The 25600-nt window shown below is 41.8% G+C and overlaps 1 protein-coding gene across 4 annotated transcripts in view; it reads right to left on the reverse strand.

Annotated features, from left to right (window-relative positions):
- RBMS3 (RNA binding motif single stranded interacting protein 3) overlaps positions 1–25600 on the reverse strand; it is a 734215-nt gene that overhangs the window by 177386 nt on the left and 531229 nt on the right. For all 4 annotated transcript variants that reach the window (XM_061586167.1, XM_061586164.1, XM_061586166.1 and 1 more), the window contains 2 exons: positions 18923–19080; positions 5246–5325 (listed from right to left, as the gene is read on the reverse strand). In XM_061586167.1, coding sequence (XP_061442151.1) covers positions 5246–5325; positions 18923–19080 — 238 coding nt within the window. The remainder of the gene's footprint in view (positions 1–5245; positions 5326–18922; positions 19081–25600) is intronic.

Below are 25600 nucleotides of genomic sequence, written 5' to 3' on the forward strand. Positions count from 1 at the left end.
TCTATCTATATCTATATCTATATATAATCCATGAGTAGGGATGGGGTTCGGTAGATGGTTCCTATCTGTTTGAATTCCAACGGTCTGGCTTTCAGTATCCACCATTTTTTTTGTTCCCAATTATTTTCACAATTGCCAATTTGCGGGGTGGGGTGGGGGTGGGTTCCAGCAAAATAAATAACGTAATTGCTAATGAAAATGCTTATGCTGTAAGCACTTGTTCCACAGGTCTTTTTTCTATTTAAATATCAATTAGGTAGCTAATTACCCATTAATTCTGTCTCTTGCCTCAGGTTAACTGCTGTGCTGCTTAACCAATGCTGTCTCCCCCATTTTGCTATTCTTATTGTTTTGCAGTATTTTTGATTGTTAATGGTGATTGTTATCACCTAGACAGATGCATCACATTAGAGGAAAGCTGATTACGAAGACAATAACGTCACATTCAGAGCAGTTTTTTTTTTTTAAAAAACCATGCTGATGACAGTAATGACCCACCGCAAGAAATCACTGCCAGTCCGAAAACAATGCATATTATCAGATTATGTCAAAATTGGGTAATAAATCTGATTTAGCAAATATTCTCCCCCATGAGTGAGACATCACAATCTGTGGCATTGTCTGTAAATGTAATCCATATAATATCCATATAATAATGGAGTGTGCTTTTGACTATTTTACTCTACTAGTTATTTTCTCAGAGAAGGATATTAAGGAGTAAATGACAACCTAGATAATAAAATAAAGACATGATTTTCTGGAGTCTCGTGGCTGTATACTATAGCCAGCGCGGATTTTTCACATTCCACAATGTTAAATTGAAAATACCGCCCATGCCATTCTGATGCTTCCCATAAGCTCATTTCAAAACAAAACCTTACAAAACTTATAGTCCTGAACTCAGAAACGCTTGCTTAACAACCCTGTCAATTTTATGATGATACACAAAACAGTCAGAGAGAATCGAGAGTTCAAAGTCTAAAAAGAGAGAAAAAAACCCCAGAGCCCTTTTGGACTTTTTTCTCTGAGAGTTCTCATAATCTGTTGAAATTCATTAAAAATCAGCCATGTTCACAGAGTACCTGTAATCCTAATACTGACATTGCCCCATACTCTGACCTTCGTCTTCTGCCATTTAAAAGTTAAAAACATTCCTGGCTGATTTTTAATTAATTTAAGAAATTTTGGCTGGAAGCCAATGACAAGGGCGGGCATGCTCAGTAAGAACCAACTGTCAGTGTTCTAAAAGCCTCACAGCTGCTGGGCTTGGCTAATCAGGGGGCCACACCCACACCAGACTTTGATTTCACTTGAGACAGTCATGGCTTCCCTCAGAGAATCCTGGGAAGTGTGGTTTGTGAAGGGTGTTGAGAGGAGACTCCTATTCCCCTGACAGAGCTCCAGTGGCCAGACTGGTTTAACAGTCAGCCACTCTGATTGAAGGTCTGTGAGGGGAACAAGGCGTCTCCTAGCAACTCTCAGCACCCTTCACTAACTACACTTCCCAGGATTCTTTGAGAGAAGCCATGACTGTCCAAAGTGAAATACAGGCCTGGTGTGGATGTGGCCAGGGACAGCTTTGGTTTAAATTTGGGTGGGAGGCTACATGTGCCTGCTGTAGAATAAAAAGGTGGGGGAGATGCTGAAAAGCAATGATACTGTTCACAATGTTTTCCTTTTGCTCTCTGCTATCTTTTGGGTGCCTTTTGAAGACTTTTCTTCTTTTAACGAGACTTTTAAGTTGAGACTTATCCCAGTCTGCGTCTGTGTTACAATTGCTTTTAATATGTTTTCTTTAATAATGTTTTTAACCCTTTTTTAAAGATGTTTTTAAAGCTTTTTTAAAAATGTTTTTAATGTTGTTTTGTTTTAATGTATTTTAAGGTCTTTTTATGATGTTTTAAAGTGTTTTTATCGTTTCTGTTTGCTGCCATTGGCTACTGCCGGGAGGAAGGGTGGGATATAAATCAAATAATAAATAAATAAATAAATAAATAAAGGAAAGGGGCTTCCCTTCTGCCCAGTACCCACCCACCCAATCTCCTCCCCCTCCCCTCCCTGCCCATCCCCCAGGTCAGTGTTGGACTATGACCTGGGAGACCAGGGTTCGAATCCCCACACAGCCATGAAGCTCACTGGGCGACCTTGGGCCAGTCACTGCCTCTCAGCCTCAGAGGAAGGCAATGGTAAAACCACCTCTGAATACCACTCACCATGAAAACCCTAGTCATAGGGTCAATGTAAGTCAGGATTGACTTGAAGGCAGTCCATTTCCATTTTCAAACATGATTGCACAGAAATAAATCCCATTGAACTCAAAAAGTATGCAAACAATCAAACCCACCCTCCCTTCTCCTCCCTCTTGCCTCTTCCCTCCCCCTTCCTTTGCCCCTCCCTCCCCATTCCCAACCCCTTCCAATCCCCTCCTTCCCCTTCCCCCTCCTCCCCCTCCCCTTCCTCCTCCCCATGGTCAGTTTTACCTATCTTAAGCATGATTGCACGGAAGTAAATACCATTGAACTCTATAAGCCTGCAAATGATCAAACCAGCCCTCCCCTCCCCTCCCTTTGCCCCCTCCAATACAGTCCTTCCCCTCCCCCTCCCCCTCCCCCCCATGGTCAGTTTTTCCTATTCTAACCATGATTGCAGGGGAGTAAATCCCATTGAACTCAATAAGCATGCAAATGATCAGACCTGCTTTTTTCCCTCTTTCCCCTCTCCTCTACCTTCCTCCTCCCCTCCCCTCTTCCTTCTTCCTCCTCCCCTGCCCACTCCAGCCCTCCCTCCCTCCCCCCTGGTCAGTTTTACCTATCCTAAGCATGATTGCATGTGAGTAAATCACACTGAATTCAATAAACATGCAAATGATCAAACCTGTCCTTCTCCCCTCCCTGTCCTGCCTGCTCCCATCCCCCTCCTCCCCTCTGTGTTTCATCCCCTGTGGTGAGTTTCACCTATCCTAAGCATGATTGCAGGGGAGTAAATCCCACTGAACTCAATAACCATGCAAATGATCAATCCATTCTCAGCAAACTTGCACAGGATCCCATTTCTTCCCTCCCAGATTAAAAAGCAGGGAAATTCTCTAATAGGCAAAAAAAACCCTTGCGGTTTAAGAACATACCTATAGCCCACAGATATTTCTATCAAACTTTATAAAGCAGGGAAATTGGGCAGCTATAGTGAATGCACCAGGGGAGCAAGAGACCTGAACTCCTCTCTGAGATATTGTACTGCCCTACAAATTTGTCAGAATGGAAACAGAATTTCGGGTGGTCTTTCACAGTCCAATCCACTTGCTGTGTAGCTTGGAAGAATTTGGTAACATGTGCCTCTGAGCATATGGTGAGTGGTGGCAACACCTGCAATCAGCCCAAATAATAGAAAGAAGACATGTGCTGTGCTGATCTTGTTTTAGCAGGGAGGAAGCAACATTATTAAGACAGTTGATATAGTTCAGATGGTCACTTTAAATATGTCTGATTTACTTTGCAATTTTAGTGAAGTTTCCTATAGGAAATCATTTTCTTTTGTTTCTATTTCTGTTAATATGTGAAGTAGAGCAAAATTTGCACTAAAAAATGCTCCAAACATAATTGTGGAATAATGGCACTGACTTCTGCAGAATAGTCTCCAGTGGACCTCAGGAGTGTCTCAATTTGCACAAGATAAAACAGTGGGAGGTGAAATATATTCTAGCGAAATTCTAGGTGTGCTCTATGTTTTTAATTGACCGTGCCCACCTTGCCTTAAATGAAGTGGTTTAAACATAGCAGGCTGAAAACATACACCTTCTTTTCCCCCACAGCTAAGAGTCACTGCTGAAGTAGCAACATATTGTAATCAGTCTGATTTTACATCAAACTGCAGTTTCAGATTCAACTGTTAATGCACCCAAAATAGAAATAGAACATAACCTCCAATTTGAAACACAAAAGGCTGTCTTCACCATCATATGACACTGACCAATAAAAAGGCTTTGAAATTAATAAAATAAAATTGACACAGATTTCTGGGATGAATAATGAGGGAAATAAAATTTTCTAGTTTAGATTCTTTGTAGAAACATTAGTAACACAGGAAAGAAGCAAAGTAAGAAGAACAACAAAAATACAAAAATGTAATTCTCCATCTTTGGAGATGGCAGGTGTTGCCACCACTCACCATATGCTCAGAGGCACGTTACCAAATTCTTGCAAGCTACACAGGAAGAGGATTGGACTGTGAAAGACCAACTGAAATTGTGCTTGCATTTTGATAAATTTGTAGGGCAGTACAATATCTCAGAGAGGAGTTCAGGTCTCTTGCTCCCCTGGTGCATTCTCTATAGCTGCCCAATTTCCCTGCTTTTTAAAGTTTGATAGAAATATATGTGGGCTATAGGTATGTTCTTAAACTGCAAGGTTTTTTGCCTATTAGTGAATAGAATCATAGAGTTGGAAGGGGCCTATAAGGCCATTGAATCCAACCCTCTGCTCAGTGTAGGAATCCAACTTAAAGCATACCCAACAGCAGAGCTTGGAAAAGTTACTTTTTTTAACTACAACTCCCATCAGTCCCAGCCAGCATGGCCACTGGATTGGGCTGATGGGAGTTGTAGTTCAAAAAAGTAACTTTTCCAAGCTCTGCCCAATAGGTGGCTGTCCAGCTGTCTCTTGAATGCCTAGAACAAACTTGTAAGTGCAGCAGAAATGCAGTAAATTTAAAGTTTATATTGCCTGTTGTTCTAGTCTCCAAAATTAAAGAAAAAATAAAAAAGCAGTATTTTTAGGATTACTTGAAGTTTGGCACCCCATAAACACTGCAAAAACATTCCTGTCATTTTGATTAATTGGTTCATGTGTGTGTGTATAAATCTTACAATAGTTTACAAAATCTGCTTTTGCCTCCTGTAGACATCCAGTCTTCTAACTTGGGCCAAATGTACATCAACTAGGAGTAATTCAAATATTCAGCTACTGATGTGGTCAGACTGTACCACACCATCCACAGTATGTTTGATTCAGCTTTACTTTACCCTAACAACATGAAAGTACTCTGTGCATAATGCTAAACCCACACAGATGTTCATCAGACTTTCCAATGAATTATTGATACTTGATATTAAATAAGCAGTAACTGCTAACTTTAAGTGTGAGTATAAAAAAAATACAAAGAGCTGGCCGTCTCAGAATTCCTATACTCTGTCTCAATTAATAACCCTCAGCTTTGTTGATCTTGGATGAACAGTAAGGACAGCACTTACCTGGCACACCAGGGGGTGTTTTCAGGTATTTCCCATTAAAATGCTGAATAACTACTTCACATTTTTCAGTAGATTCCATCCTGGGGAAGAGAAAAAAATATATTATTAATATCTTTCACTTCATAGGTATCAAGAAAAAATTGCTTAATAGAACTTCATAATGGAATATTCTACCTGCTTCCATTACAATTTTGATTTAGCTGGGATAATGATACATTTCTGGCTGGATGCTTTTATGTAACATTAGATATAATTCTCTGTGTCATTTCCACTTCCAACATTACATTTTTGTGTCTCCTAAAAATCATTGGGCATAAGAAAAAAAAAGCTGCTGGCACTATGGCATTGCTAGGCAGCGGGGCAGGCAAGTGAGAAGGTCTGGGGCAGGCCCCTTGATGACTCCTGGCCCACTGTTTAAGAAATACTGGGTTAGGCACCCAGGTGCCAATCCACATTCAGTCATGAAACCCACTGTGTGATCTTGTCCAATTTACTGCAGGGCAAGAAGATGAGGATGAACGGCAAGGCATGAATAGCACTTTGTATACAAAATCAAAATATACTAACAAAACAAATACTGTAATCAAGGTAAGTTACCTATCTTGACACATACTTCAACACCCACCCGCCCACTTCTAATTTAATATATTCTCAAACACCCAGACCAACCTTAAAACCAACTTTATCTATGAGGGCCTACCATATTAGCCATGTAAGGGAATCATGTCAGCTCATTTCTACTCCATCCCCATACCAGGCTGTGATTATTTTTTAAAACAAAAAACCTCATCTCCAACTCTGATAGAGTATCTAGCAGGATTTCCCAGAAGAACTGATATGAAATGGCCAGTATAGAAAGTTCTAGACTTGCAACATGTATTAACCTTCGCATTTTTCTCTTCACAAGACTACCTGCCGCTTGAATTTTTGGTCTCTATCATGAGGTCCCTCCAGCAAGGATAGCGCTATAACCTTAAACTATTTTCATGCTCACACCTCATCACTCTTTCATAATGCATTAATATACAGCCCCAAAAGGCAGTTAGAAACTCAAAATATGTGATAATGCATTCTTCTGGAGTGCAAAGATGTTCTCCGAGTCTTAACACAGGGTGTGTATTTTCCTGCAGACGTTTTCAGAAACAGTCTGGAAAATATAAATGGGAAATGATTTAACAGTATCAAAATATATGTTTCAGGGGAGGCATTAAACAGACCCTCTTGGCTTGTAATAATTGCAGTCTTTTTTTTTAAATTGCTGCTACAAACACATACGAGGAGACATTTCTACAAGCAACAAAAAGACTGAAGTTGAAGATTGTTCACTTTGGCTTCATTCAGATTTAACTAAGCGTATGTTGGCAGCAAATCTTTAGAGACTCTTGTCTTCGAAAGAATAAATGCAATAAAAGTCCGTTTTCTGTAGCTGTGGGCATGGAGTGTCAAATCATGTTATGCTGCACCACACAGTGGTAACAATTTCATTTTGATATATGGGGGCACATCTTAACATCCCAAAAGTATTCCCAAGCAAAGAGACTGCCAAGTGAAAGAGCTTCTGTACATTTTGTGTGGGGAAAAAATAAAAGTCAAACCCACAGTGCTCTAGAATCACGAAAAGGGGGGCTAATTTGAATATCTGCCTTAGAAAGAACAGGCCCATTTTCTTCTCAAGTTCCACAATTAACAGCTTTCAAATGCCAGGGCTAGCTTTCTGTAATCCGGCACACACTTCACTTGAATGTGAAAAAAGAGGGATTGGGAACCAAATAATCTGACTCAAAACTGACTATGATGTGAATGTGGATACTTTATAAAAAATTTAAAGCATGTGAATAACATATATACATCTATCATAGCTGAATAAGTAAAAATCAATATAAGCATTATATACAAACAACTCCTAAAATGCAATATCAAAACATTTGACCAAACGTGTTTTGACAAAGTCTTCTTCAGTGGTCAATCAATGCAAAGACACCAAATATACAATTCAGCATAAATCTACGTAACAACACAATTCACAGCAGAATTCCTGCAAAGATAAAAAATATTTCACTTGAAACAAATGTTAGTATTATCAACTCCATATAAAAATGAAACAGAGAAGAGAAAGCAGTGCTGACATACTTCTTTTAAGTGCAGTGCTCAATAACTACAATCATGTCAATCATGTCTCATCTCTGCTGCGTGAATCCTTTGGAGCCACCGAGAACAATGTGTAGCAGGCAGTCCACCATACATTAAACTAGACTTCCAATTACGACATGAAACTTCACCCATTCTGGTAGGCCCCCTTGAATGTCATAGGTATACCTGCAATTGCCTTATATGGAATATGGGTTGCAATTACCCATATGACATCCACTCTATATTGCCTCTTGTTTTCTAAGAGAAGCTTATATTTTTTTAAAGAAAGATATCCCTTTTAAAATACATTTTACCAGAGCTTGGAAAAGTTACTTTTTTGAACCACAACTCCCATCAGCCCCAGCCAGCATGGGCACTGGATTGGGCTGGTGGGAGTTGTAGTTCAAAAAAAAGTAACTTTTCCAAGCTCTGCATTTTACTGCATGTACATCCACACAAGCAAAATGTATGTAAGCTATATCATTAGCAACATAGCCAAGAATCCCATTCAGTAAGCCAGGTATACACTGCAGAAATGTCTTAATGCAACTGGTAAAATGACATGGCAGAACAGGGCAACCCACTGCTCCTATTAATACTGTTTCTAGGGTGCTATGGTGCCATTCTTTCTGCTGTTGGATAGGGACAGCCTGGCCGCAGCACTGACCATGGAGTGTCCATGGCTGGACTCACCTGCATCAATTAAATTTTCTCATAATGTCCACAATGTATGGATTGTAGTTATATTTTAAATTTAAATAGTGTATCTGCAGGTGAGCCCAGTTATGTGGCCCTGCTGCCTCAGGGTCTGCTTTGTTGCCTAGTCTCCACCTATCACTGCCCATTAATCCTGTTGTCACAGGATGGGGGAATGGGTCCGCCACTACTATCGGGGAGGGGCTGACATCTGCTGCTAATGGGGGAAGGGAGCTCATTATCAGGGAACCCCACAAAATCACTTTGCCCAGGGTCTCTTGAAATCTGGTGCCAACCCTGGAAGAGCCAAATTTCACAGACTTTGCATGCATAAGATTCCAGATTAAATAACTGGTACCCCCATTTAATAATTTGGAAAGACCTTTGTCCAGTGGAGACAGATCCATTAGGACAAACCAAGGCATTGCTCTACCAAAGGGAATTGCAACGAGGAATGTAAATGCTTTCCCTAAATTCACACAAAAAACCTCAAAGCCACATCTTTCCTGTCTCCCATACTCATTTGAACTTTGAGAGATATTTTAGTTATTCTCCCATTCTCTGACCAATCCCATCTGAACTGCTCAGCCAGTCCCAATCCAAAACTAGTGCTATGGCCAGGAGCTGCCCCCCCATATGTCTCAGGGAGAACAATTCTTTTTTGAAAAAGATATATAGCATTTTACTAGTGTTAGGAATAGCAATTTCATAGGTTTCCACCCCTCCTGTTGTCATGAGGGCACAGGAATTTGCATATTGCCACAGCATACACATAGAACCATAGTGCAACATTGGTAGGTTTGCCTCAGAGTGGACCTAGTGGACTTATCTGAATCAAGAATATGTGTTCTGAGCATGTTCAAAATTGTTTCCTTGAAGACCACACCTTCTTACCAGGGGAAGCAACTGGGAGTGTTTCCTACTTGGAGGAACTTTTTTGTTTTGTTTAGTATTTGTTTTGTGACTTTGGGGCAGGGAGAGAGAGAGATAGAGAAAGAAAGCAATGGCAGACACAGTGCGAGTCTCTGTCTATAATAAATATTTATCTATTTTTTACAACCATTTTGCATTTATTTTTGTGAATTGGAGAACTGGGAGGAAAATGGTGGATGGCTTGTGTATTTGTTGCAACAAACTGAATCAATCATTTCCCTATATCTACTCATTAAAAGCTGGTACGGCAGCTGCTGGATGGGGCAGGGCATGTTGATCTAAACCACATGAAATCCCAGTGAATTTTTCAGAATATTTCCAGAAAAGTAGGTGTGTGTGTGTCTGTGTGTGTGTGGGCATATGTCAAGATCTGCTTCCAATGCTTTTTTCTATAGAGGAAAGTTTAGAGAAAAAAGAGTTTTGGATAATGAAAAGTTAAACTTAGTTTTTGGGGGAGGAAAACTGTATGGAACTATTATTATTATTATTATTATTATTAAATTTATTTATATCCCGCCTTTTGGCCAAAGGCCCTCAAGGCAGCTTACAAAGAAAAATAAACACAAGTATAAAAATACACCAATAAAAGCAATACAATTTACAAACATTAAACTAAATAACAGATAACATTATTAAGAAAAACAAATGTCCAACAAAAATTTTGAAGTGAATTTTAAATGGAACACTCTCTGTCTTTGCCAGCACACAATATTCCATGCTTAGAGTCTCTCTCAGACACAGTTTACTCTGTTCCAGTCCCAGCAGACTGTTGGGATTGGACCCCATTTTTGAGACTTCCATTTCTACGCCAAACTCAGTCATCGGATGCAAGCTGAAAGGAGGCAGCTACCTGGGGATGGTGATGCATTTGGTGTTGACACTCTGGGTGGTGATGGCCTTCTCCAGCTCGTCCAGCTGCCCGGTGTTCTTGAGCTTCTTCACCAGGCTCTTGACTGCCTTCTTGCACCACTTCTCCTCCTGCTTGTTCTGCTTGCCTTTCTTCCAGCCAGCAGCTGCTTGACAATGGGTGGTGTGAAAGGCAGGATGGATGACATGGTCACAGCGGGGAGGAGGAGAAGCCCAGAAGCAAGTCCGGGGAAGGACCACCAGCTAACCTTGCTAACAATTGGAAGCAAAGTCAGCTCCAAGCCTTAGAAGATGCATGCATACGTCATGGCCTGAATAAGATGTTGTCATATAAAAATATAAAAATAAGCCGACAGTATTGAACCAAAGCAGGGGTCAATCTGCGCGGTGTCAGGAGCTGCTGAGATCTGCAGACAGCTGCCCCGTGTGGTGAACTACTGAACTGCAGGTGGGAGCCTTCTCACTACAAGTGCGGGGACACCTTTACCTTTTACAAGCAAGAGGACATTCCAGAGCCATGTCACGATCTTGCAGTCTTGCTTATTCTTTGGTCTAGTCTTTCAGGTTGCCCTTTGACCCTTCCCCCATGGCCTGTCCTTTGGTCCTGATTTAAGGCATTTCCAGAGGGCTGCTATTTCCGGGTAGGATTCAGTCACGTGCAGACTTCAGGTTGCTCTGAAGGTCTTGCAGAACAAGAAGCAAGTGTTCCTCACATTTTAAGTTTTTGTGTGTTTTGTTCAGTTTTTTGGCATTGGATGTATAGGTGTAATCAATATATAGATTTAAAACTTATTCCATGTGGTATGAGTTAATTATAAAATAAGAGATATGGGGTTAATCTTGTCTGAAAATCATTAGACCCTCTTGGACAGCTCTTCCACTCTGCATAGATGTGCAGAGGACAATTGATATTTTTCACTGAAGAGAGAATAGCACTCAGTACATTTGTAATGACACACTTTCATAAATAAGTGCTGTACAAGTCCTATAGCAAGGAAAACAGCAAGGTTAAAAATTGCAGCCCCATCTAGTCAAAATGTCACTATCCACCACTGCCTTTGCCTGAGCTTGTAGTGACTTGCTGGTAATCACAGTAGGTGTGCTGATATTGATACATGCTCATAGTGAGGCAATCTCATAATCTCTGCATTACAAACAGGCCATCAGTCACTTCTACTAGATATGCCTAAAGTTTCATGTGAATTAACCCCATCTGACTTCAACAGCAAGTGTAATCAGCTGCTTCAAAGAAAGTGTCTATTAATGCCTCTCTGTCTCATAGGAATCAAGAAAATAGCAGGAATCTCCGAAGAAATATCACCATTGTAAAAGTTTCCATTGTGAATTTGTGTACTCATGATGATTATAAAACATCCGTGTCAAACGTTAGCAGTTCAAAATGATAATTTAAGCCAAATGCCAGTCATAATCCAGGCAACTGAAGTTCATTCTGTTATAGACATATTTATTTTAGAAATGAAATAATAACCAGTGGATATTGCTTCCACTTGAAACCATTATTGTATCAACATGATTATTAAGAATTTAAAAAGTAACAGGGAACCTTCACAATGATAACAAAAATAAATACTATGTACAGAGAATTTATGGAACTAAATTAACTGTACTTGCTCATTATGTCAATATGACCACAAATGATAAACAAAATATGTATTAGAAAACAACAACAAGATTATTAAATAAGTTACTAGCAAAATGTTGGAAGCCTAAAATAATAGGTTAGTGGCACAATGTGTAATTTTCCTTCAGTGTCACACAGAATATAGGATTCCAGATTTCTTTGCTGTTCCATTAAGTGCAATACAAGTATCATCCTTATAAACTGACAAAGTAACATTTGATCCTCATCCTAATCCTAAATCCATACTTTGTTGTTGTTACATGCCTTCAGGTTGACTACGACTTATGGCAACCCTATGAATCAGCAACCTCCAATAGCATCTGTTATAAACCACCCTGTTCAGATCTTGTAAGTTCAGGGCTGTGGTTTCCTTTATGGAATCAATCCATCTCTTGTTTAAGCTTTCACATCCATATATAGAGATTGGGGATACCATGGTCTGAATGATCCTGACTTTAGTGTTCAGTGATACATCTTTGCATTTGAGGACTTTTTCTAGTTCTCTCATAGCTGCCCTCGCCAGTCCTAGCTTTCTTTTGATTTCTTGACTATTGTTTCCATTTTGGTTAATGACTGTGCCAAGGTATTGATAATCCTTGACAAGTTCAATGTCCTCGTTGAAAACTTTAAAGTTACATAAATCTTCTGTTGCCATTACACAGGACCAAGCTGTCACCAGTCATTAAAGGTAGACATAAGTAGTTTCCCAGAGTGGCCGCCGGTCACCTCCCATGAACTCAGAAGTCTTATTTCTAAACTGAATGCTGGTAAAGCATCAGGCAGTGATAATATTCCATCAGAACTCCTTAAGTTAAATTTAGAGTGGTGGGCCCCTATCCTAGCACCAGTATTTACATGTATTGATCATACAGCATGTGTTCTAGAGGACTGGGGGCTTGCCATCATTATTCCAATATACAAAAAAGGAAAAAGGTCTGATCCTGCTAATTACAGACCAATTAGCTTGCTAAGTATAATTAGCAAGCTATATGCTTCTCATTTGCACGAGAAACTACTAAGCTGGCTAGAGCAGGAAAATATACTCTGTGACGAACAGGCTGGTTTTAGGATGGGTCACTCCACAATTGATTAAGGACTTGTTCTTTGACATCTTATGGAAAAGTATTCTCTATCAACGAAGGAGGGGCTTCACGCAGCTTTTATTGACTTTAAATCTGTGTCTGATTTGATTTCAAGAGACAAACTATGGGAAAAATTTGAGGCCACAAACATTGATAGGAGGCTCCTTATATTAATGCATAGTCTCTATGAAAACACATGCTTGAGGGTTAAATGTGATCATGTTGGTCATTTAACAGGTCCCATTCCCACTTTTAATGGAGTGAAACAGGGATGCATTTTAGCTCCCACATTGTTTAACTTTTATATTAATTCACTGTTCAGAACCCTAGCAAAGGTAAATTCACATCCTCCTAAGTTGGCAAATAGACCTGTGTGTCAATCCTTCTCTATGCAGATGATGCGGTACTTCTATCCTTGTCAAGAATCGTCTTGAGACGCCTTTTAAGCGCTTTAGCCTCATATTGCAAAGAAGAATGACTGACAATTAACTATGACAAGTCTAAGGCTAAGGTCCTAATTTTTAATAGGAGGAGGATAGCCATCAAATTGAGCAGGTTACCTTCTATAGATATTTAGGTGTAACCTTTCCTTCAACAGGCTCATGGAAAGTTCACATAAAAAATGCCATTGCGCATGCCCAGAGAAGTACAAAGGCACTTCTATCCTTTTATTACACCAAAGGTGGGCAATAGATCCCTGCGGCCCTACAGGTTTTTGTTGTCAAGATCATAGCCCAGATGCTGTACCGTTCCCAGCTATGTGTTTTTGATAATTTTTCTCCTTTTGAGACTGTTCAAACTAAATTTATAAGAGCAATATTAGGTACTCCGCCATGTGTCCCTAATATAATTTTGCGGCTGGAGGTGGGCCAAATCTCTGTTGAGGCTGGGCACTGATATATAAGATAAACTTCTGGCTAAAACTAATGTTCTTCCCAGTGGGTTTAGCTCCTTTGACTCTGGTAGATACTTTTCAATCTAGATGGAAAAGAGAATTGTCAATGAAATTGTCACATTTGGCTCTTTCTATTCCCACTATTATGCCATTAGGCTATGTTCAAGCAAAAAAGGCTGTCTCCCAGCGAATCATGGACATTGATTTACAAACCCATTTGAACTTGGCTGCACTCTATTCTAACTATGGTGATTACACGAGAAAGTTTATGACAACAAATTATATGAGAAATCTGTCGACTCCTAAACACAGAAAAGTTTTCATGCTTGCTAGACAATGTCTTACCTTCTGCGCTTTTAGAAGGTAGATATAGCAAGGTGCCAGTACAGGAGCGCTTTTGCCCCTGTGATATGGGAAGTGTGGAAACTGTTGCACATGTATTGTTGTATTGTCCATTTTATTGAGACTCCCGATTCAATCTTATTAATCCAATTCTCCAAAAAAATCCCAGGGAAATCTGACACATTTTATTTAGAATATTTACTCTCCGATAGGAACCAGCAGGTGATAGCCAAGGTGGCAAGATTTTGTGCTTCGGCTGTTACCTGCAGGACAGTGATGATGGCAAATAACAATAATAGTTAATCTTAGCTGGAACTAAGCAGGTCGGGTTAAGTGGCAGCCCAGGAGTGTTCCAGAAGTTCATGAACGAAGTGTTTAGGGACCTCTTGGACCAGTACGTGGTTTGTTATCTGGATGACATCCTGATATTTTCAAGGAGCCAGTCAGAGCATGACCAACATGTGAGAACTGTGCTGAGAAGGCTGAGAGAGAATCACCTATATGCCAAGCTGGAAAAGTGTGGCTTTGACCTGTCTTCCCTGGACTTCCTTGGATACCGAATTTCAGCAGGGGGAGTGGAGATGGATCCCGGAAAGGTGAGCTGTGTGTTGGATTGGGGCCAACCAACCACCAAGAAAGACGTGCAACGTTTCTTGGGCTTCGCCAACTACTACAGGAAATTCATCCCAGGCTTCTCCAAACTAACCGCCCCCCTGACAGACTGTTTAAGGGGAAAAGGGAAGTTTCAATGGACAGACCAGGCAGCAAGAGCGTTTGAAGACCTGAAAGGGAAATTCGCCTCCGAACCTATCCTACGTTTTGCTGACCCGACCCGGCCTTTCGTCGTGGAAGCTGACGCCTCGGACTGGGCGATCGGGGGGGGTTCTCTTGCAGCTTGACAGGGGTGGGAAGGAACTACACCCGTGTGCATACTACTCTGGAAAGCTCAAAGATGCTGAAAAAAACTATACTGTGTGGGAAAAGGAGCTTTTAGCTATCAAAGATGCATTCGAAAACTGGAGGCAATATTTGGAGGGGGCTCAACATCAGATAGAAGTACAATCCGATCGTAAGAACCTCAAGAGCCTACAGACCGCTCGGAAATTGAACCAGAGACAGATACGCTGGTCGCAGTTTTTTGCCAGGTTTAACTTCAAAATAAAGTACCCTCCCATACAAAAAATCAGAGGGCGGATGCCCTATCCAGACAACCCCAATACAAAGACGAAAAGGCTGACACCCCCCTCGAACACATCATCCCACTGGAAAAACTCATGTTAGAAGCCTGTCAGCCGTCCTGGGAAGAAGAGCTCAAGAGGGCCCAACAGGGGGATCCAGACATACAACATTACATCCAGAAAATGGAGCAGAGCACGGACTCAGAAGTAAGTTTCCACTGGAGGGATGGGTTGTTGTGGTTTACAACTGCCAGATACGTGCCAAAAGGGGACTTCAGACTCAGAGTATTGCGTCAATGCCATGACAATGTCACAGCTGGACACTTCGGCATTTTAAAAACCATTCAAAATGTAGCTAAGGATTTTTGGTGGACTCAAATGCGCAGAGATGTTGAGAACTATGTAAAATCCTGCGCCATGTGTTTAAGGGCGAAGGCAAGCACAGGGAGGCCTGCAGGGTTGTTGGAACCTTTAGCCACTCCGAAGGGGCTGTGGCAGGATCTCTCCCTGGACTTTATAACTGATCTACCTAGGTCACAAGGAATGACTGCTATTTTGGTGGTCGTAGATTCATTGACCAAAATGGCCCACTTCCTCCCTTGCTCTGGGGCCTTAGACGCCAAAGAAACGGCAAAGGTGTTCATTAAAGAGATTTACAGATTGCATGGGTTGCCAGACAGCCTCGTCTCGGATCGAGGCACCCAGCTCACAGATAAATTTTGGAAGGCTGTTTGGAAGCAGTTGAAAACGGAGCTAAGGCTCTCCTCCTCTCACCACCCCCAGACTGATGGGCAAACTGAGAAACTTAATGCAGTTTTAGAGAGGCACCGGCGTTGTTACGTATCTTACCAGCAGAATGACTGGATTTCCTATTTACATGTTGCAGAATTCACCTACAATAACTCCGTGCACACCAGCACTGGGCAAACACCCTTCTTTGCTAACTATGGATTTCATTCCAAAGCTTTTCCCAGCAGCACAGGCAGCAGGCCTGTGCCAGCGGCAGAGGAATTATTACAGGAATTGCAGGCAGCACAGCAAGTGTTGAAACAACAATTAGACGAAGCCAAAAGGGAATACAAAAGAGTTGCTGATCAACGTCGGTGTGAGGGGGCCCCTCTCCAGGAGAGCGATCAAGTATGGCTGTCAACTCGCTTTTTTAACATGCCGGGTAAGTGCAGGAAGTTGCAGGATAGGAGAGTGGGACCCTTCGAGATCCAGGCTCAAATAAATCCTGTGGCTTTTCGTTTAAAGTTAAAAATGCACCCGGTATTCCATCGTTCCTTGCTAACGAAGGCAGCCCCCCCCAGTGAGTTGAGGCCGATAGAATCTCCAGGGGCACCGATAATGGTGGGGGAACAAACAGAGTTCGAAGTGGAACAGATCCTGGACTCCAGGAGAAGGAGAAATCAGCTGCAATATCTAATTCATTGGAAGAAATATGGACCAGCCGACAGATCCTGGGAAAAAGCAGAGGACGTTCACGCCCCCATTTTAGTGAGAGACTTTCATGAGAAATTCCCTCATCGCCCCAAACCAACAGGGTGGGAGGGAGCACAGCATGGAGAAGGGGATGATGTCAGGATGTATGGTTGGGATTCTGATGGTTCTGAGAATGAGCTAGGAGAGGAGGGCAGCTGGGCTGAGCCATCTGGAGGGGAGGAGGAGGCTTCCCAGATAGAGGGTGAAAACCTTGAACAGGCAACAGACTCGTTTCCCACGCACTCCCCCCCTAGGAATGTGGAGCAGTTACAGCAGAGGGGGAGGAGGAGGGAGTACAAGTCCCTTCGGCTGCAGAGAAGGATAGAGAGAAATCGCCTGAAGTGTTGGGCCAACCCCCCCACTCCCTACCATCCTCTCCGAATCAGAAGGGGAGGAGGTAGCCGCCCCCCCTTCGCCCCACACCCAAAGACAGTTGAAAAGGCGCCAAAGAAAAGAGGAGGGAAGGGGCGTAGATGTGGGCAATTTGAGGCGGAGCGAGAGAATTCACACCCGAAAGCCCCCTTGATAAGGGACAGGGAATGTTTGATACTCTGTTCTATCAACTATCTTCCATGTCGCGGGTTTTGGTTCATGTTAAGAGTTCATGAGGCGGAGGAGCCTATGTCTGGAAATTACTCTAATAAAAACTGATTTGCTTTCATCAAGTGATTCTGTTCTTGAGTCCCAACCCGGACACGACACCCTTTTGGATTGATTCAGTGTTCAAAGGCTTGACATTGGACAACAGGTCAGTGCTGGCGCCATGTGGTGCCAGTGGATAACAGCAGCCTCGAAAGCTGATTTTGACAGGAAGGGCTGCATGCAGGGGAAGCAAGGGAGGGAGAAGAAGGGACAGAGGGAGATGATGATAGTGGCGAATAACTACCACCAATTCTTCCACAATATCCCCCCTCCCAAATGATGCTGTGGAGAAACATATACAAAGATCACAATCACCACTTCCTTCTTCATTCACGTGTGGCATGTGCAGGGAGGAAAAGGCATGGGTAATCTAATCAAAGGGAGGGTTTTCAAATTCATATCAAGTAACCACACTCACCCTTGTGGATGGTAGAATCTAGAATCAATCTAGACTGAAAACAGCATATTGAGGATGAGCATGAATGATTCCAGACTGAGAAAAACTACATTCCCAGCATATCCAATTCCTGCCTCCACAGCAGATCAGAAAAGTGCCAATCAAGACTGCACAGCCCATGTATTCAAAAGCCCAATGTGAAGTTGTATGGGTTTGTCTTGCCTCACCATGTACCTTGTTTCAAAGACAGGTTTCTTATGAATCTTGATGTTTGTCCTGAGTACCCCAAACAGAAGGAAAAGAAGTAACTTCTTTGCTGATCCACAATAACAATTCCTAGTAAATGTGTCTAGAATTTTAGCCTAAGGTTGTTCTTTCATACATGATGCCCAAACTGCCTTTCAGGCTCTAGTAGGTTATGTGAGTGCATATTAAGGGACAACAGAAAATTGAGGACAGCCATATTTAAATCTAATGTTTATTCTTGCTAGTCTAGGTTCCAATTTAATTATAGACATATTATACCCAATGACTGTATGTGTGACTCCCTTATTCCCAGTCATTGGCTTATAATTATAATTATAATTATAATTGAGAAGTGCCTAGGTTCTCTGGCACTTCTCAAACAATAATAATGTATTTAGTTGTTGTTATTAGTTATAATCATTATCAAAGGAAATGCAAAAAAGAAGATGGTCAGAGCACCATTGATTTCCAGCATTTGGCTTATACAAAGGAAACTGGACACAGATATTAGCACCTTCAACTCCCGTTAAACTCTGTAGGCAAGTCTTCTATATGCCTAGCTATCAAATCATTTGGTGGCATAAGCCAAGGTGGAGAATATGTTAATAACTTTACAGTATAGTTATATGTTCCTATAGAATATTTATAAGCAGTTGGTTCTGGAAAAGAAACTAGCTGGGACTGGATAATTATCTTTTGTCTGCAGGAGATGTAGAAACACTGATATTTCACTTCACATGTTTTTGCTCTAAGTCATGGCACTAACTTCCAAGTGCCTTACAGAGAAGCTACAGACCCCATCTACAGATTTTTCAGTATTCACTCCTCCTGATGTTAAATTAAGAAATATCAAGCATAATCAAATTCAGGAGTTTGGGCAGAATGTCAGTTATTCTTATTAAAGTTGAAATTGAGCTTCTATCTAATTATCCCTGATTATTTTACTGTCATTTTGCTAAATAAATTAAGCTATGTTTTCAAGCAAAGCTTGAAACATACAGCCACACAGTCTGATAAAGGTCCCCACTTCCTCAAACATTCTGCATATTCTACAGCCACAAGACCTCAGAGCAAAGACAGCACTTGCAAAAAGTCCAGCGCATATAATAAGACAAATCACAAATCAGGAAGAACAAGGTTTTCACCTGGCAAAGCCGACTCCTCTACTGACACCATTAGCATCTCTTAATATTCTGGTGGAAATGACATGTCCAAAGGGTTTCAGCATATTCTCCAGCTCCTGCTCATCCATGGAAATGGGCAAGTTTGAGATGTAAAGATTTGTGGGGTCTTGTTCTTGTTGCTAAAAAAACAAACAAAAGCAAAACAGTTTTATTAGATTCAGCAGTATCAGAACAACCTTTAGCTTATAGTTATGCCATAGCAGTTACAAAGCAACAAGCGTAACCTTTTATGGGGGTGGGCAGGGGGAAGCAATCAGTACACATCAACAATATACACATTTTATTTGCTGGGTGGATTCCTCTTTTCCCAACAATAAAAATTATTTATTTATTTATTTTATTTATTTAAAACTATGGACACAATTCAACACAGTGATAAGAGCACTTAACAGCTCCAAAATAAAAGGATTATAAGTATGGTAAACTCTGTGCTGGATTGTGGCCCATGATCTACCACACTGGTATTGCGTTGTGTTTCTCTTTCAGCAGTTCCTTTTCACTAGTGGTGCTTTTGGGACTTGGCACAAAGTGCTGCTTAGAGGGAAGCTAAACTACCATGAAAAAATAAAACTAAACAGTGTGTATGTACTAGAGGTCCCTCTTCTGCAGGACAACCCCTGAAACTGCTTTTAAAGACTTTCCAGAAAGGTGACATAAAAGAACTTTAACAGTTTGATGGAGCAGCTGCTACATAGGATAAAGTAAAAAAATAACTCCAGTGTACACATGAGGATATGTACATTCACACATACAAATATGTACATACATACACCACTCCAGGTGTGCAGTATGCTCCTACTCCGCAAGAACAACCCCCTAAAAACACTTACAATTTATATATTTGCAAATATTTCTGCAGACATGATCTATCCATTGTCATAACTAAAAAATAAAGCAATCCAAAGGAGACAGAGGAGCAGATAAAACCAATTATAAAGTCACACAAAGTTCAAATAGCAGATAGTCCTCAGAAGACATTTTCTGATTAGCTAAAATCTCTTGAAGGTGGTGAAAGAAAGCTTAGGCTTGCCCTCTTTTCTATAGGAGGATGTGTAGACAATTGTTGACTTACAGTTGCATCGTCATGATTTAAAAAACACAGTGAACTTGTGATCAGTATATCACAGTGGTCGGTGGGGTGGCACAGGCAGGGTGGCGGGGTGCACCTGGCTCCCCAAAGCCAAGTGTCACTGCCGATTACAGAGAAGGGAAGCAAGAAAGAATGGGGAGCTCAGTGCGGTGCCTCTCAGACCATACACTCTCCCCAGGCTTCATCCCTCAGGGGCCCGGCTCCTCACTCTCTTAATTTCTTTGTCCTGGCTGGAATGTGTCCCGGAATGGCAATAATGGCTCTTTCTTGACTTGTATGTGTAGAAACCTTTGACTTCTGTGTAGTTTGCCTACTATACAAAGATAAGACTCACACCCATTGCGCCACCCATCACCGGCATGCAGTTCCCACAAGATTGCCCAAAAGGGAATGTGGCCCTTGATTAAATAAGGTTTCCCATCCCTGAACGAGAGCCATAACAAAACAGTGCCCCTTAGTCCCATCTCTGTCAAATAGCCCACAGGGATACCATTGCCAGTATAATTAAAAGCTGCAAAGGGGCCCATGAAAAACAGAGAGACACTTCCTCTGTCCCTTGGCTGGTACAGGATATTAACAAGAGGGATCAAATGTGTTTTTGTTCCCAAAGCCCAAAGTGTCCTGCCCAAACTCATTGAAGTCAGACATGGACATGAAGGTGTGCTTTTCTTTAATAGATTTAATGGAAAATTTCTGTTCAGAGCACTTCACATATCAGCTTACAGTTTACACAGGATTCAGCATCTCTACTAGGCATAGCTAGGCATGACTACACTGCGCTAAGACGTCGCAGCAATTAGACATGCCCCCTTACAACCCTTAAGTAATTGTGGACAGGCTCCTTCTACTTCCGTGAGAAAAGTGTCTGCCTCAGAGGAACTGTCGGAATCCATTGAGTCTGTCGATGCAGTAGCCTATGTGTCCGAGGCAAGGGCAGCAAAGACATTTCAGCAAGGTCCTCCTCCTCAGGAGGAGGGGTACGCTGCAGCAACAGCGGGGTGAGCGAGGAAGGGGAGTGTAGGGAAGATGAAGAGACAGCTTCCTGTTCGGGCAGTGCCTTACAGGTTGTAATGGGAGCTAGGGAGGCAGAGCTGTGACGGTCAGGGGCACTGAAGCCATCCACCTCCACCCTCTCTGAATGCCAGTCACTGAGGCCCTCCCCTAAGTCCCATTTGGTCTCCTCCTCTTTATCCTTATTGCTCCAGGACCATACTACGGGACTCATAACATCATCCATTCCTCCATGCTGATCCTCTCCCCACCCTGGAGGCTTGGGTTTACTGCAGTAGCATTCATGGAATTCTTTCACCAAATCCAGGGTGTGGATATTAGACACTGCTCCCCAGGAATGTTCCTCCACTCCAAATTCTTTCCAATGGATCAGGTACTGCAGCCTTCCCCAGGGCCTGCAGGAGTCAAGAATTTGCTCTTTCAATGAGTATGGAAGGAGGTGGAGGCTCAGGTGTCCAATATGGGTACAGGGGTTCCTCAGGAGTCAGCAATGAATGGTGGAATACTGGGTGTATCTTCACGGAGGCAGGTCAAGAGAGGTGATAAGCCACTGGGTTGAACTGCACCTTCACTTCAAAGGGCCCCACTTGGCTTACCTCGAATTTGTGGCACGGAGTGGAAGTTGGCAGGTAACATGTGGATAGCCATAGCCGATCTCCCACATGGATTTTGGCACCAGGTTGTTGATGTTGATTGGCCACCAGTTTGTAGGCAGACTTTGTCCTCTCTAGGTGTTCTTGCAACATCTATTGCATTGCTTTTGAACGTATTCAGTAGTTGCAGAACAGTCTGAGTAGTGGTGGGATTGTGAAAGGAGTGTGGGTGGTAGCCATAGTTATTTATTTATTTATTTATTTATTTGTTTGATTTATATCCTGCCCTTCCTCCCAGTAGGAGCCCAGGAAGGTAGTTGGCAAAGAAAGGGGTCTGCTGAGTAGAGAAATGCACAGAACTGTTATAGGCAAATTCTGCTAGAGGAAACAAGGACACCCAATTGTCCTGTTGATAGTTGGCATAATAACGTAAGTACTGTTCTAGAGTGGTATTAACATTCTCTGTTTGCCCATCCATTTGCGGACGATGTTTGGAGAATAGGCGCAGTTCAATTTTCTGCAGTTGCAATCTGGATGGTAAACTGGGGCCCCCAATCCAAGACCAGAATGCTTGGGAGGCCATGCAGTCTGAATATGCGCTTGATGAACAAGTGATCTGTTTCTTTGGCACTGTGGAGACCAGAGCAAGGAATAAAGTGGGCCATTTTACTGAAGGTATCTACCACAACCCGGATGGTAGTATTCTTCGGTGAGGGAATAAGTCTGTGATAAAGTCCATAGTCACCATTCTCCATGGCCCCTCATGCATGGGCCAGGGCTCCAACAGTTCAACTGGTTATCTTGGGGCATATTTTGCTCTCATGCAGGTGGGACAAACTGCATATATTTTTCCACATCATGTTTTATTCAGGGCCACCAGCTCTCATGTAACTGCCTGTAAAGTCTTGAAGATGCCAAAATGCCCAGCAATGGGGGTGTCATGGCAGAGGTTTGGCCCAAAGTTCCTCTGGAGACACAAACAGGGCCTTGTAATGATAGAGCAGCCCTCCCCTCTCTGTGAAGCCTGGAGTGCTGTCCTGAGGGGCCTCCTGTAATTCTCTGACCCTTTCTTAGGCAAAAGGGTCCTGTTACTGGATGGCTCGTTGTTCAACCCAGGGGTCAGTACAGGTGGCCACCACTATCATGCCCAAATATGTTAGACTGACAGGCACACGGGAGAGAGCCCCCAAGGTTTGGAATACCCTTCCCAACCGAAGAAGCCCGCTCTGCTCCCTCCCTGATGGTTTTCCAGAGACTTCTGAAAACCATCTTGTTCCAGAGAGCCTTTGGGATGGACTGAAGGTAGAGCGAGAACTGATTTTAGCCTTCTATTTTAATTTTACCTCTTTAGTCCCTTCACTACCACTCCCCTATATGTGTGTTTGTGTGTGTGTGTATAGTATTTATGTATTTTAATTGTATTTTATGTATTTTAATTTTTTAATGTTTTTATGATCTTTATGGTGTACAATTTTATTATGTATGTGTTCGATTTTATTGTAAGCTGCCTTGAGTGCCCTATTGTAGGGTAGAAGGGCAGGATAGAAATATTTTAAATAAATAGATAGATAAATAAATAACTAAATAAATACGAAACAATAATTACACCCTTATCAGACTGAAGACCTCCACTGCTCAAAGAGGAATGTCCCTCCCAACTCATACACCTCATCTGATGTGTGTGTGTTTGTGTGGCCCATGTGTGCTACTTCACAGTCCTCCACTTTAAGGTGTCCTCTATTTGAAGGGCCAAATATGGTCCAAATCTAATTTAAAGATTAAAACCATTAAGAAGGGAGAACAGAGGCATTGAAATTGTCTATCACCACTAGTTCGCATTTGAACAACATTCTGAGGAGGAACAGATCACCTCATTACAGTCTTCCTCACTACCGTGAGATGTTTTGGATTTCTGTTTAAACAAGTAATTTCAAAAAACTACATCTATACATATGAATGCTCATATACATTTTATGAAAATCTATGTCCTCATTGGTCCTCTTTTATTTATTTTTTCTGGTGATGTTGTATGTTGCAAACCTAGACAGAGAAAGAGTGTATGTGGGTGAGAAAGAATGAATGAGAATGTGTTTATGTGAAGACAGGTGTGCACAAATCTCATGCCAGATTAAGGCAGGCAGGATAAAAATGCAATCCAGCAAATTAATGGTATGTTAAAAACAATATTTACACTAACTGCAGCGTGAGAGCATTTTAAGCACTTGGCACCAAGCACCTTGCTGTGAGAGCTGAGCTTGAGAAACAGTTAAGAATATTTGTGTAGGAGATGTGGCCAGAAAGTCTGTCACTGCTGCCAGTGAGGAAGATCTGAGTCAAGCCTCCAGAGCTGTGCCAAGGAATTCTTATGGGAGCAATCAAAACTGATTCAGGCTGAAATTCTTTGAAATACAAGAGGAGGGGCACAGAGACTTTAACATCCAGTTATATTGTGTGTTGAAGGATAATAGGAGTTGTTGAACAAAGTGTTATCCATTTCATTTGAGATGGTCTTTGGAAGCATTCATTTCTAGCATATCACTAGCACTTTCAAGATCAAAACAGACCACTCACCCCTTAAATATACATTAAGAATCTCCTCTTCTAAGGTACTTTCATATGGCATGCTTCTGCTAGTGGAAGATTATCACAGGGACCATCCCTATAGTGGGATCCCTCATACTCTAGTGTGGAATGCACACCTATTAGGGTGGCTAAACAACTGAGAAAGTGTCCCTTTTGTGGCTACTGTTGCAGTTGAAAGAGGAATGCTGACCTCCTCCTCCAACACACATGCTTGCTGCTAGTTACTCTCCCCCATCCCGTTTATTTATTTATACATTTAGGAGAAGGGGGTGCTTAGCAGTGGAAGTTCTTTTCACATACAGACAGGTTACAGAATCTAGAATGGCTGCCACATACCACTCTTAATTGCTGTTAAGGACTGGAGGCAGAGGCAATGGGGAGTTGCCTCTGACACCATGCTGGCTTGGGTGAGTGAGAGGACAGCAATGAAAAAAAGAAAAAAAAGAGGGCAAAGGAGCTCAGGAATGTGTAAGGTGGTGACAGGCAGTCAAAACACTGGTCAGTGAAGGCACTTAAAATAGTTGTGGAGAGACTACAGAGCCCAGAGTCTTCATATTTTCTGATTATCACACAGTTGGCATCTGGATTATGTTGTGCTCTGTGGGGGTCTCATATCCCATGTGTTAGGTATTCCTTGCTCACAGACATAAGCTCATAAGCATCTGCAACAACTTGGTGCTTTGCAGCAGTGGGCAACTTATGGGCCAGAAGATGCTGAATTTCAACTCCTGTAATCCCTGATGCTGGCTGGGGCTGATGGAAGCTCAAGTCCAACACATTTGGAGGACCACAGGTTCCCCACCTAAGATGGATAGAGCATTTTCTATTGACATCTTCACCCACCAGGCTCTGCCCCAGGTCTTACTCAAATGCCAGAAACTTTATTTCAAGAGTTCACAACTCTAGCACTTGTGAGATGCATTGACTATATGGTATTAAATCTGCAAAAGGTGAATACTTCATACCTTCTCACATTATGTTTTATTAAACATTTATTATGTATATTTAGGCTGAATGTGGTCACCCAATGGAGATCACCCAAGAATCCCATGCAGAAAACAGTCTTATAGCTCTTGTGCTTGTATATAACAACATTTAATTTAGATTTGTTGCTGTTTGGTATGCACAGATATTGATATCAACAAATTTATATGATGGAAGAAATATTTCCTTCCTCCCATCAACAAAAGAAGCCACAAACTATTAACAGTTGACAAATAATTGATTAATTAACAATTATTTTAAAGGAAAAGAACATTTGTTCAAATAAGTGGTTAAAGCATATCCAAGAATCCGCAGTTTTGAGAATACTAACTCTAAAAAGAAATAAATGAAATGAACTATTTGCAACAAACAATGACA

The sequence above is a fragment of the Rhineura floridana genome, chromosome 10 (assembly GCF_030035675.1).
Source record: "Rhineura floridana isolate rRhiFlo1 chromosome 10, rRhiFlo1.hap2, whole genome shotgun sequence".
NCBI lineage: Eukaryota > Metazoa > Chordata > Lepidosauria > Squamata > Rhineuridae > Rhineura > Rhineura floridana.